Source organism: Anas acuta, chromosome 1 (genome assembly GCF_963932015.1).
Source record: "Anas acuta chromosome 1, bAnaAcu1.1, whole genome shotgun sequence".
In the NCBI taxonomy this organism is placed as follows: domain Eukaryota; kingdom Metazoa; phylum Chordata; class Aves; order Anseriformes; family Anatidae; genus Anas; species Anas acuta.
The window spans coordinates 43,262,746-43,276,024 of NC_088979.1; the positions used below are offsets into that span (position 1 = coordinate 43,262,746).

The 13,279-nt window shown below is 40.0% G+C and overlaps 1 protein-coding gene across 4 annotated transcripts in view; it reads right to left on the bottom strand.

The window, feature by feature from the left end:
• Positions 1 to 13,279, bottom strand: part of TBC1D4 (TBC1 domain family member 4) — a 106,596-nt gene that overhangs the window by 46,432 nt on the left and 46,885 nt on the right. The window contains exon 1 of one of the 4 annotated variants that reach the window (XM_068676211.1): positions 6,132 to 6,345. The exons of the other annotated variants lie outside the window; for them this stretch is intronic. Within the exon in view, the coding sequence (XP_068532312.1) occupies positions 6,132 to 6,167 (36 nt within the window). The 5' untranslated portion in view covers positions 6,168 to 6,345. Of the gene's footprint in view, positions 1 to 6,131; positions 6,346 to 13,279 lie in introns of those variants that run through there. 4 annotated transcript variants of the gene reach the window in all.

Sequence of the window (13,279 nt, forward strand, 5' to 3'; positions counted from 1 at the left end):
TTAAGGCCACAAGGTTCCTCCTCCATTTTATCCCAATCACTTTGAAGGATGTCTGCCTTCCGTATCAGCATATTTAATATGCAAGCTCCTTTTACATTGTGCCTTCACTGAAGAAAGCCTACACTCATCCAACACTACTGACAGGTGACCAGAGCGATTCTAGTTCCTCTTTCAACAGTACCCACCCCTGCTTAACCCAGGTCTCACCTCTGCAGACAAAATAATGAATGGTATCATGGCACACACATTTGGAAGGCTGCTGGTTACAATGAGATCAAGGGATGATATCTACCCTAGTTTCACCACAAAAGTCAGTTCTCAATGCTCACCTAATCCAACAATAAATAGTGTATGTTGCACACCATACAACCTTCCCTTACTTGTATAATATTTGAAAATGTCTTTTAAGATTTTGGAAAAAAAGAAAAAGAAGAAAAAAAAAAAAAGAGAAGATAACTCTGAAGTCACACCTTAGTAAATAAACCATGTTTCCCACAGTATCTCTTTCTTCCAGTCACGATACCATCTGGAACTTGCTAATAAGGCAGTGATCTTATAAGCCAATACTTTTGCAAGTCATAGTAGAAAATTACCTTGTCTTAACCCCCGTATCCTATTACACACTTTTCCTCAACTCAAACCTGCTTCCGCTTCATTTGCTTCAAAATAAAGTGGAATTACTCCATGTTCTACTGACCATTTGGCTTTTGTCCATATAGACATCATCATCTCAGTTTTCAACGAGGCCAAAAGTTAGGGTTGATACGGTGCTGGCAGTAGACTGTACTTAATCTTTTTACTCATTCTCACTAATGACTGCTTTACCGTTGCCCACTGTCCAGCATTACCATTTACCATTGTCCAGCTCAGCTGGACATGGACAAATCTCATGCTGATTCATCTTCTGAGATACATATTTTTCACTGAACATTTTTATTCTCATTCTTTCAATGGTTTGTGCTTAAAGATACCATAGAGTTTAAATCCCTTCACTCTTGATTTTAGCAAAGTTCACAAGCTAGCTGAATTTTAATTAAATTTCCCTTTTTAAAATCCAGAATGTGATACAGTACAATTCACTTATACTTTATTCAAAGTATAGTGACAAACAATAATTCTATTCAAAACCAAATCTTCCCTGCAGTCAACTGGATTAAGCAATGCCAGCTCTTTATTCAGCTATTTGGATTATTAAAAAGCACGCCATGACTACCACTCCAATAACTAAGTTTTGTCACTTGCTTGTAAATTCCACAGTAGAGACTGGAGAAGAAATTCTGAAGTCTTACAAACAATACCTGAGAGCCTCCTTATGTACCCTATCCCAACCTCTTCTGCCAACAAATGTCCAAAAAGGCTGGGGACAGGAGACTTCCAGCTATACCACAGTAAGATTCCCTATCCCCTCCTTCCCTGGAGATCTCCCACACAAATACAAACATGGAGTTTTATGTAGTTATAATCCTATTAAAAACAAAACAAAACACTACCATCCTGCTGTGTACCGCTTGGTTTTATTTCTGTCTTTTCTATATTATGTATACTGTTCAATCACAGAATCACAGAACGGCTGAGGTTGGAAGGGACCTCTGAAGATCATCTAGACCAACCCCCCTGGCAAGCAGGATCACCCAGAGCACATTGCGCAGGATGGCATCCAGGCGGGTTTTGAGTATCTCCAGAGAAGGAGACCCCACAATCTCTCTAGGCAACTGTTCCAGTGCTCTGTCATCCTCACAGTAAAGAAGTGCCCCCTCATATTCAGCCAGAACTTCCTGTGCTTCAGTTTGTGCCCATTGCCTCTCGTCCTGTCACTGGACACATCTGGCTCCATCCTCCCAATACCCTCCCCTCAGATATTTATATACATTGATGAAGTCTCCCCACAGTCTTCTCTTTTCCAGGCTAAACAGACCCAGCTCTCTCAGCCTGTTCTGGTACACCAGATGTTCCAATTCTCTAATCATCTTAGTAGGCCTCCTCTGGACTCACTCCAGTAGCTCCATGTCCCTCTTGTACTGGGGAGCCCAGACCTGGACACAATACCCCAGGTTTGGCCTCACCAGGGCTGAGTAGTGGTGCAGGATCACCTCTCTTGATCTGCTGGCAACACTCCTACAAATCATTAGTATTTGAGCCTTAATTACTATTTCATTATACCTGCTCCCTCTATTGCTTTTGCTTCTGCCTACCACATGAACAGCTATAGTATTTTCATTTCAACATAGAGGGATCCTAGCATTAGTGCAGAAGTTTCAGGTCATACTGTATTTATACACATGGATCTTACTGTCTTCGAAGTAAAAGAATAACAGTATCCCAATGCCAATGTGCCAGCTTACATGGTTAGATCTGACCTTCTTCCATTCCAGGACCATGTTACCTGTCAAGAACCAAGTGTCACTGCCATTTGCTGACACTTGCACCTTATCAGATTAAAATCTTTTCATTTAATGTTTTGACCTGGGAAAACCCCGTAACTGCAGTCAAGTGGAATTTAAACAAGAGTTTGCATGTGTTTTCCTGAAATGCAAAATACAGGGAAAGTTACAAAATTATCAAGGGTAGCAACCACCCCAACATGGCTTTTTAAATATTTATTCAGTATAGGGTTGTGTTTTGTTTTGTTTTGCTTTTTTCTTGACATTTTGCTCCTCTGCATATCAAGAAGCCTCAGTCACAAGAGTTTCACCATCAAAGTTGTGTAACTTTTTTGGATGTAGATATTAGCTTATTAGCTATTAATGTTGAAATTGCAGGGCAAAGTTAGACGAGAGAGTAAGCAGAATGGACATTAAAAATAGTGAATTAACAGGATGAAACCACTCAAATTTTTTTAGAAATCAGGTTAGTAACATCTGGAAGGTAGATTATTAAAATGTTCAAAACTTATTAATATGTTTTGAATTTCTAGTAATTCCCTGCAGCAGACCCATGAAATTAGGCAGGCAAAGGGGAGAAATGGGATTCTTATTCCTTAAGCCCATGGGGTCATTGCAGATCTTCCTGGATATAAACTACCAGCAATTATAGCAGACCAAAAAGTTTAAACAAGTTATCACATAAATATTTTTTTGGCATTTACTGATATACAAAAAAAAATTAAAATACTTCAATAACTGACAGATTTTACATTAAACAATGACAGATTTTTTGTCATTAAACCTTGAGGAAAGTTACTTCAAGCTGGAAGACTGGTGTAGAAGGGGATAGGCAGTGTATTTGCAGGGTGGAAGGCATACTTCCAGCCCCAACAAACCCAGCAGAGCTAGTCCTGGAAAAATGCAAGAGTTGACAAGTCCCACAGTCTCAGGGTCTATCACCCTTTTCCAAACATTGCTAGGTAGAGAAGGAGAAGATGACTACATCCCAGAGGGAGTTGCAGAGGGCTTCTCAGGCTGAAAGGTAGGAGCTAATGGCTTGCTGGGACAGTGGTTCTCAAGACAGGAGGAGGACCCAAAAGCAACATGCCTGTATTTATCATTCAGGAAATTTCCCTAGACTGATGAGGAGTAGCAGACTATTACATGAAGTAGATGGAGGCAATAAAAGAAAAAAAAAAAAGTACAGTAAGAAGACAATGAAAGCTTGTTAGAGACAGACGTATTCCCGTCTATACAAATTAACATTACAGGCATCTTAAACTGACATTCTAAATGTTAATTGTACAATGCATGGTATTTATTGACCATAGAATGTAAGAAGTTCATTAGCTTTTCACTTTGAAAGGTTAACAGAAGAAGAGAAGGAGCTCCTGAAACAGAAGATACAAGGTCCCTAGAAAGAGCAAGAAACCCAGGAGCACACACATCACCAGGCAATTAAAAAAGAGAAAATTTGCCAGAAAACAAACAGAAGTTCTGACAAGCTTCATAAAGAGCTAAGTAGATATGGTGTATTATCTTGATGAAGGAACGAGACAAAACATTTACTCACATATGTTTTAACAGCACACAGGCAGAGCTTTCTCTGCCGCAGCAGTGACCTCATGCTCGAATAGCTGAAGGCATACTAAACTCTATCAGGTATTAATAAACTGATACCAGGCATTAATAAACTGATACCAGGCAAAATGGACATGTGAGCATCAGATGAGCTTTCCTCCCTTCCAGGATATTGAAAGATGCACACATCTATCAGGAGACAGCAGTAGCATTTGAACTTTAATACTCTTGAAAATGTGCTCATAGTTATTAATTTTAAGTCTCAGTAATTTAGTGGAATTACTGAGATTATATCTGAGGCACTGAGATGTTTTCCAAGGCTAACAGTTGAGAGTGACTCTTCAGCAATGTTTAGAGCCAACAGAACACAGAAGAGCAGAGGTCCTTCTTCAGGACCTGTACCAGAAACCCCACAAAAGCTTTCAGTGTGAGCAGCACAGCCCCCAAAACCTGGTTCAGCAAAAACAAAGACTAAGGTGAGAGGCAAGTAAGAAGATCTCCATAATGACATTAAGGAGGCAACATTTCACTCCAGGGAAACACGATAGATCTGATAAGTCTAATTAAGGAAAAAGCCACTTGGGAATCCAAATTAAATCAGTTATCAGGCATATTTGAGTAGCCTTAAATTGTATGAATCATTCTTTACCTAGTTAGATCTGATTCAATATGTGGTGATTCAATAAGGGATGGCAGCTGTGCTCAAATCAGAACTGATGTCACCTAGTTGAGTTCTGCATCACCTACAGTAAGATTCAGCTCTTAACGTAAGAATTAAAGAGTGATAGGAGTTAAACTCTCTCTAACTCTGTTTACTAGGCTGTAGAGTTTTGGTAAGCTGAAACGCTGAAACTAGTAACTGCATCAATTTTAGCCAAATGGTCCTCAAATCTATTCCATTTATACCTTGCACCTACAACATTGGTTATAGACCTTAGAACTACTGCAGTGCATCAGCTATTTGGCCAGCTAGATTAGAATAATGCTGCAATACTCACCCCTGGAAAAAATATATATATTAATATATGTCCTATATTGATATTATCCTCCTACAATTCCACCTCTGCAGTTCGTGAGCTCCACCCTATCCTGTCCCTTGTGACTAGGCCTACAAGTGGGTCGTGGAAGGAGAACAAATACCTTCCTCAAGCATAAACAGTACACTGTTCAAGGTGCATATGAGTACAGTACAGCCAAAAAACATTCCACTATACATCAAGAGGCATAACTATGTTCAACACAGAAATATATTTTTGTGTTGGAAACATCAGTGAAATTGACAGAACTGATGCAAGCATTTTCGTCTGACTTTATAGAACCAAAGTCAGTAAAAGAGGACCACAGGCAAAATATTTAACACCACATTGAAACTTTCTTATCAAGTCTTCTCATGTCATGCAAATAGATTTTTGCTAAAATGAACTCCAACTTTATCAATCCTCCTTTAAAAAGAACAAGAAACTTAATTATTAGGTGTTTGTCATCCATACCGTGAAGTTGTAAAATAGAGAGTCTATCAAGCCTACTAAATCATGCATGCTGCAGCATTTAGCAACTTTCTTCTGTGCTTTTTCTTTGTCACAACTCTAGGCAGAGTATCTCCATGGTGATACTGCACGCTGTCTTGAATAGCAGTGACAGAAATTAAAGCATTAAAAAATATACTTCCTTTGAATTTACAACAGCCTTCACCGAACAAAGGTGGAGCTCCCTGTTTTTGCTGGAGGACTAACATACAAACACACCCAGCAATAGCTGCCCAGCAATGCTTTCAATTTAAAGTGAAACTTAAAACTTTAACACTGTGAATATTGCAAAGAAAAACAAAATTCACTTGCTGGGTATTTTCATATCCACAGCTAGAGAGAACTTCATTATGCTGCAACTCTTTTTAGTTTGTTTCTAATTTCTACCTGGCAAATTTCTGCCTGGAGTTTATCAACAAAGCAGAGCCCCTCTTCTTAGTGCAAGGCTGAAAACCATCAGCATGGCTGTGAAGGCCTAATCTAACAAACATGCCTGATATCTCCATCTCCTTAATGACAGCAGTTCTAGTAAGACAATTATTTTCAAAGCAGCGAAGCAGCTCGGCACCAGCAGCCCAGCTCGCCCTCGTGCCAGACCGTTTCTGACACACCGCAAGAAAGGAGAAGAGTGAACACCCCGCATGTGCTGAGCCGTCGGTACCTTCTGGCGCGGGTTCCAGCTGAGAAGCAGAGGCATGTTCAAGCAAAACCGCCACTGAAGCGTGGAGCAGCAAGCACGAGCACTCGAGAACAGATTCCTGTGAGAAGTGGGAGCAGAAAGATCCGCTGGTGGTGAATTCAAGGCATTTCCTCAGGCTCTGTTCATGGGAAGGCAGCAGCACAGGCAGGGCTCCACGCAGAGCCGTTGTGTTTCCGAAGCCAGGCATTTCCTGACTTGGGGCGGGAAGCTCGGGTTTGAATAGCTACAGCCCCACTAACGCTCTGTCTCTGTGTATTTGAAAACAAATAGAAATGAGACAGAGGAGTAAAGAGAGAGAAGACCCTATCTACAAATCCATACTCCGTGTTTTGCTTTTCATTGGAAGCTCAACATCTACTGATCAGAAGCCAGTGCTGTGAGAGAAAAAAAATAGTTTTCGTACAGCAGCCATACAGACATCACTCCCCTTCCAGCCAGCATTAAGTTGCACATCCACAAGATAGAACTGAGCCACTGCAGTGAAACACAGAGACAAATTAAGCCACATATATCCTGCTACATATCAAACATTCAACGCTGAGGCAAAGTTCTTATCTTCTGTAAAAGCACATCCAAATACCAGCCAAGTTTCACATATCCATAACTTTTCTCAACCAGAAAGAGGAGTGGGAGAGGGAAGAAAACCTCTTAACTGCTAATTTCACTGACGTTAAGTGTTTAGCCCCATCCAGTTAGTACAAGCACTGATCATCCAGACCTTCTGTACATCTAAATCTATAGCAGCCTGCTGCATCACACACTGATGGCAACGCGCCAGAAGTATTCACTATTAAAAATGCATCTCTCTCATAAAAAGAGAAAAGACCAACTCAGAGAGATTCAATTTACGCAGTCACACAATCGATTTGTTGACTTTGTTTACGCGAGAGATATTTAAAAACTGGAACAGAAGAATTTGTCTCCATCAGCTGACTCTGTGCTGAGGGAATACCAACTATCTTCAGTTTTACTGAAACAAGGATTCACAGCCAAGAGAAATACTATCATAAATGAAAAGAATAACAGATGAATTGCTTAGCATGTCTCTAACCCACCTGCACTTAGCGTACTTCTAAAAATACAGTTTATAAAACACTAAGTCAAGTTCTCAGCAGGCAGTAATAAGCATCTGCCATCAGCTCTGATTCACTCTGCTGCAAGTCTGTGCTAACATGAAACAAGCCCAGTAGCAAGGAAGCTAGAACAGGAAGAACTGGCAAAGAAAGACCCAGTGGAGGCCACTTTTGGAGCTTGTAGCCAACAGTCACCCCTGGCAGCCTCTGCTTTCATGTGTCTGCTCTTCTCTACAGGTTCACAAGTATAGCCGAGACCTACAGCAAGGCATGGGGAATAAACCAAGAAAACCTTTGTGGATTGTACATAATAAAGTTCTGTTTTCAAGAAACACAGTCCGTCCCCTACTTCCCTGGCCTATACTTTTTTTCCCAGATGACTGCTAAGGACCAAAATAGTTTTGCCTCTAAAGAACTCCTACAGAGCAATGCACTTATTTTACTCCGATATTCAACCTCATGCCATATTTTGGGGACACTGTATATTTCTGCTGAAGGCAGAGCTGAAGACCACCACTATATCAGCCTAAATGCAAAGAGATTTTTAGATAGGCATGATAAAAAATATATATTATTATTTTTTTTAAATCTTACTTGAGGTCAACCCAGGAATTACTTGCACTATTTAGTCTCGGGGCAGTCGCTGGGCAGAAAAGTCTACAGCAGTTGCAAGTCTTACGCTTCGAGAACCCACCACGTTACCCAAGTTGCTTCTGGAAACTTGTGGATCACCTAACACATTCTGCGTGCTACACGCACACAGGATGCTCTTTGCCAAGTATCCAAATTTAAATAGGCAGGATACCGATAGAAGGGGGATCTAGTTGCTTAACAGGAAAGAATGTGTAAGAGGTACAAGATTGTCTGGATGCCTGTGCAGACAACAGATGCCTTTTTTTAAACTTGCATGCTAGCACTCCACCATGGTATATCAAAGACCTTAATAGATGGCAGTGACAGCACAGTGCAAGGCTCTTGCATTCAGTATTTTGCTCCTGCACTTAGGCCAGTCAAACTTATGCATTTCCACCTTTCAGATACAGCTCACACACACTGTGCTGGAATAATTTCACAGCCTGAAGAAGTGTCAGGACAGAAAAGCACAGCTGTGACAAGGATCCTTATGTTCTCTGAATATGTAGAATACTAAGTCTCAATTCACCTGGCAGTTATATACTTTGAACATACGCAAGTATTCTTGGGTTTGTTTCCAAGTTCAGGAGGTAGTTCCCAGTAAAAGATTTAGCAAACTACAGCTTGCTTGCAACAGTAATTCAACCTAAAACTTTCCAACAGTTTTATCCCAAGTTTTTCAAAAGTGTGAAAGCAGAAATTAAAATATGAATAGCAGATTTACTCCTGAAACTGCATTTTGAACTTAACTTGGCACTTCATTTTCTAGAAAGAGATTTATTAAAGATGATGATTTGTTTTTTTGTTTGGTTGTTTTTTTTGTATTTTAAGATCTCCATTGTTTCTACTGCAGAACCTATTTTTAAAAGAGCTTGTCAGAGAAGATAAGATGGTCACATGGACCTCCCAAACAATTAATGCATTCTTTGCATTCATTTCCTTACAAAATAAAAATAAATAAAAATAAAAAGCTACAGTTGAACAGCTCACTGAAGCATTTTGCCCATTTAAGGCCACTCTTCAAAGGCAGATCAGAAGCTAGGGAATTTCATTTTAGCAGATGTAAGGTGCAAGTGCTAAGGCAACTATGTACTCCATGTTTAATGAGGCAGCAGAATTTTTTAGTTCAGTAATTTTAGACAGAAACTGTCAAGAATTTTATTTAAAGAGATGAACTAACATATTGATTATGAAGCTATCAAGAGATCAAAGTTTACAGACTCCTTTCTGCATGGCATACTATAATGACTCCTAGAGTGAGTATCAGCCCACATTTGGTTAAATACCACCTGCATCTGACTTCCAGGGATTCAACATGACCTTTGTAACTTATTTTCTGATAGATGCCACCTTCTGTTACTGAAAGAAAAGATGGTGAGTGTTTAGTAATTCATGTCCGACTCTGGGAAAAATTAAGAGAGCTGGCAGGTGCCTAAATATCTAGTCCAGGACATAGGTACTGCAATAATAGGAACTAATCCCCTTACTGATTTTTAAAATTCCTAAATGACACAAAACTGATGAATTAGTTTTTTTTCCCCACTTGATGTTTTCCCAGCTAGTCTTGATTGCAGTCCTAGGAGGTAACAGTAAGAAATTACTGTTTGATTCAAGGCTCCTTTGCCAGAAAGATCATTCACTAAGAAACTGTAAAAGACAGATGCACACTGTTCATCAGCCAGTGTGCACCTGGTAAAAAAAAAAAAAAAAAAATAATGGACTGGAACCTAACAGCCTTTCAACAGTTTCTCTACTCTTGCCAAGTAAAGTTCATTAGTTTCTAGTAGTTTAGAAATACCCACCTGTGCAAGTCCCAGCTTGACTGGTAATCTCACTGTTTACAAGAGCAACTACATTATCTTGCCTCAGTATCAACCGCCTAAGCAACCAGTAGAACAATTAACTAGGTAAGAGCCAGCGAAGGTCCCTAGCTTAAACACAGCAAAGGGGGCTTCAGAAGCCCTACTGGCCCAAAGGCCGAATTCCCAATTGCTTGGAGGCCAGGAGCCTGGCAGAACAGGAAGCTTTCACCCAGCCTGGCTTCCTCCAGCACCACTGTCTTGGATCGCTGCTTTGCCTGGGGGAAGCAGAGAGCATCAGGCCTGAAGGCACAACTAACGCCACAAAACGCCAAGTGTTGCTCTCGCTGGGAGTCACAAGTGTAATCTTGTCCATCTCCAGCTCTTACAATGCTACGATTTCATCAGCTGCTTATATTAGCTGTGAAAAGAGTTCAACACAGTTAGATAAGGCGTTCAAAATTAAATCCATCCAGACAGTCAAATGGGTAAGTAGCTCAGATTTAATAGCTGCAAGCACTTGTTTTATATTTTCCACGTGGAGAAATTCCAAAATAGCTACGGAGTTACCATTAATAATAATAATATAAAAAAAGCCCAGTTCACCAGGCTCAGGGGTAATAGAAAAGAAGATGTTTTCCCAGAAAGCTCCGAGACACGTCGATGAAGTGAAGAGACAGTAAGGCAAGACTCTCGCTCCAGCAGTGATACACATGCTGAATAATCTAAGGCGATAAAGACCCAGGAGACCATTTGCATATATTCCCAAAAAGCTTGTGAGAAAGTGTTTTGCTTTGGTTTATAAACCAGGTTCAGTAAAACTATCAGGAAAGAGACAGCATAAAGGCAGTCCCTGCATGAGGAAGAAAACACAACAGGTGATCAATGCAGAGAATAAAGACGGATGGAAAGATGCTGCGGCAGAGCAGGGGGCTCTGTCTGTAGGCAAACATTTGCATATACCTCAGGTAAAGTAGCATTTGTAGTGCTTCACTAATTGCTGCTGATAGTTAAAGCACACCAAAGCCCATGCTGCTTTACCTCCTATGACAGCATCTTCGTCTTCCTAGTATTACTAGCACATCCTACTTGGGTACCTATATGTTACAGTATATTCCCTGCATGTGCAGGAGAAGGGCAGCAGAGCCCCAGTGTCTAGGGCTTGGAAAAAGCATACTTAGATATAATATGTCAATTTCTGTACCATGGCTGTTTCTAGCCTAAAATCTAAACACCCATTTCTGGACTGCCATGGGGAGGAACGAGAAGGGAAGAGTGCTGTTGCCACTGACCCAGCAGCATTCTCAGGACATTTAATAAGTTATCTTAAAGGATTTTATGAAACCCATTCACTTCAGAATACCACTGGAGTTTCTTTAATCATTTCAGCTAGGATATTACTGCACATGCTCAGCTGTAATCAAAGAAATAAAAGACTTCAAGTATCTTCAAGTTTAAGAAGTATGTGAGTTCTTTCCTAAGAAGACACTTTTCTCTGGATGGATGCATTTAAAACCACTTTTATCCAGTTTCATCGTTCAGCAGCTGAAACTAATTATTTTTTTCTTAAGATGGTCTAGATTATGAAATACTTCTTTCTGCAACTGAAAGCCATTTTGCTGATGAGAGTTAGCAGTGAACACGAGACTATTAACAGGAATAGGAATAGCTTATTGCTCCCCTAAGGAATGAACTTCATTCCTCCCCCTTCCCCTCATCTCCCCTCCCTCCCCCATGGGAGCTCCCCCTATCTGGGAATTATCTACATTGGAATTTGTTCTTGGTCACGTCTGGATGTCCTGTTCTCACTGAAGCCAAGGCTGGAACTTGTGCAAATCCAGCGAGGAGACATGGCAGCTGTCTCAGTAAGAGTGAGAGCATCTCATAACGTATCTGTTATGTGCTACCCACCATCATACCTAGGAAGACAAGTTCTATCTTACTCATCAAGCTTCAGTCTCTTGTGTAGTGGGATCTGCATGCATGCCTTCACAGCACTCCAGCTGGGACACCTGTAAGGGCTTCCAAAACAATTCCATACATTTCTATACAGTAGACATGGATGCACTTCAGAGAAGAACAAGAGAAATCTCCACTACAAAGCTTATCCCAAATTCAAAAAAAAAAAAGTTGGCAACACTAGTTAGATTTATTATTCCCTAGGGAGTTTTGAAATCGCATTTGGCATAATCACAGGTGCTGTACTGTTCATGAATTCTCAGGGAGCCGAAGTTAGCCTAGTATACAAGTTGACATATTTCTGTGGTTTTGCTCTCAGAAAAATTAACATCTTGCATAAGCTAGGTAACTTCAAAAAGGAGTTTTACAATGAAGCAGGAGTAAGAGATTCACAGCTTATCAAGAGGGTTTTATTAGAATGAAAAAAGTTCAGAAATGTACATGGACAGTCAGCCAGCAAAACTATGAAAAAAAAAATAGAATTTGTTTCAGAAGCACAGATAAATTCACATACCAAGATGGAGCTTAGTTCACAGGGATTTGCAGATGTTATATAAACAGAAGTAACTAAAGCTGAATATACTAACATCTTTGTATCTTCAGATGAACAGAAATCAAGCTGACCCAAGTAGGATTTTTTTTCTGTAAATGAGGAGTCTACTACAAAAGGGTTATTGTGTGTATTAATGTAATGAGAAAAAAAAAAAAAAAAAAAGGAAATAAAAACAGCAGAAAAACATAAGAACAGATATTTGCTTCCAAATCCAGTACTTGGTATGTAAATCATTTCAAAGTGGTACGTGAGAACAGCCTTCTGCAGAGTTGCAACCTGCCAAGCTGAAGCTTCTCTACACAGACGGTTCAACCTAATTCCTTGTAAAGAGATTTTTTATAGCCTATTTCCCTTCGTAGCAACACCGGGAATGACTAGCTCAGACTTGGATGCTCAACTTTATATCATACTAAAACTACTGCAGCCCTTGCCTGCATCCCTATGAGATGATGTAAAAGGAGCTTCTATACCCCTACTACCTTAGACAGCTAACCTGTATTTCACTCTGCACAGAGCAGAAAGTTCATTTTTCTTTGTTTAATCTATAATCTTAAACATGCTTTCTTTCCCCAAGCAGTGAATACTGCTTAATACTGTATAAAAGGACCTATTTTACGCCAAGAGACTGACGCTTATCACAATCCTTGTTCGGCCTTTGTGACTGCTTCAAAGATGTACTGCATATAAACAGCTATTCAAAATCACTCACCAGTGTGTAATATGTGAGAAAATATCACTTCCCCTTGGAAGAGATGCTTCATAATGATTGTTAGGCTAATTTGTTTAGATGATGCCTGCACTGAGGCTGACCATAGTGGATAGGGGTTCCAGAAGAACACAGCATTGCTGCAAGGAAATTGGGAGGCTCAGTAGCATTTTTATATATATGGTAAAAAACACTAACACATAGCAGATTTAAAATTTGTGCCCCTTTTTTGTACTAAGACAAGAGGAAGGTACTTCGAGCACCCATTAGAAATTAATCCATGTTAAGGACATACTGAAGTAAGAGCTTACAAAAAAGCATTACCTACCAATCCAGCTAATTACAGGAATGCAGAACAAGGTCTGTTAAAAGTTGCTGGATTGACA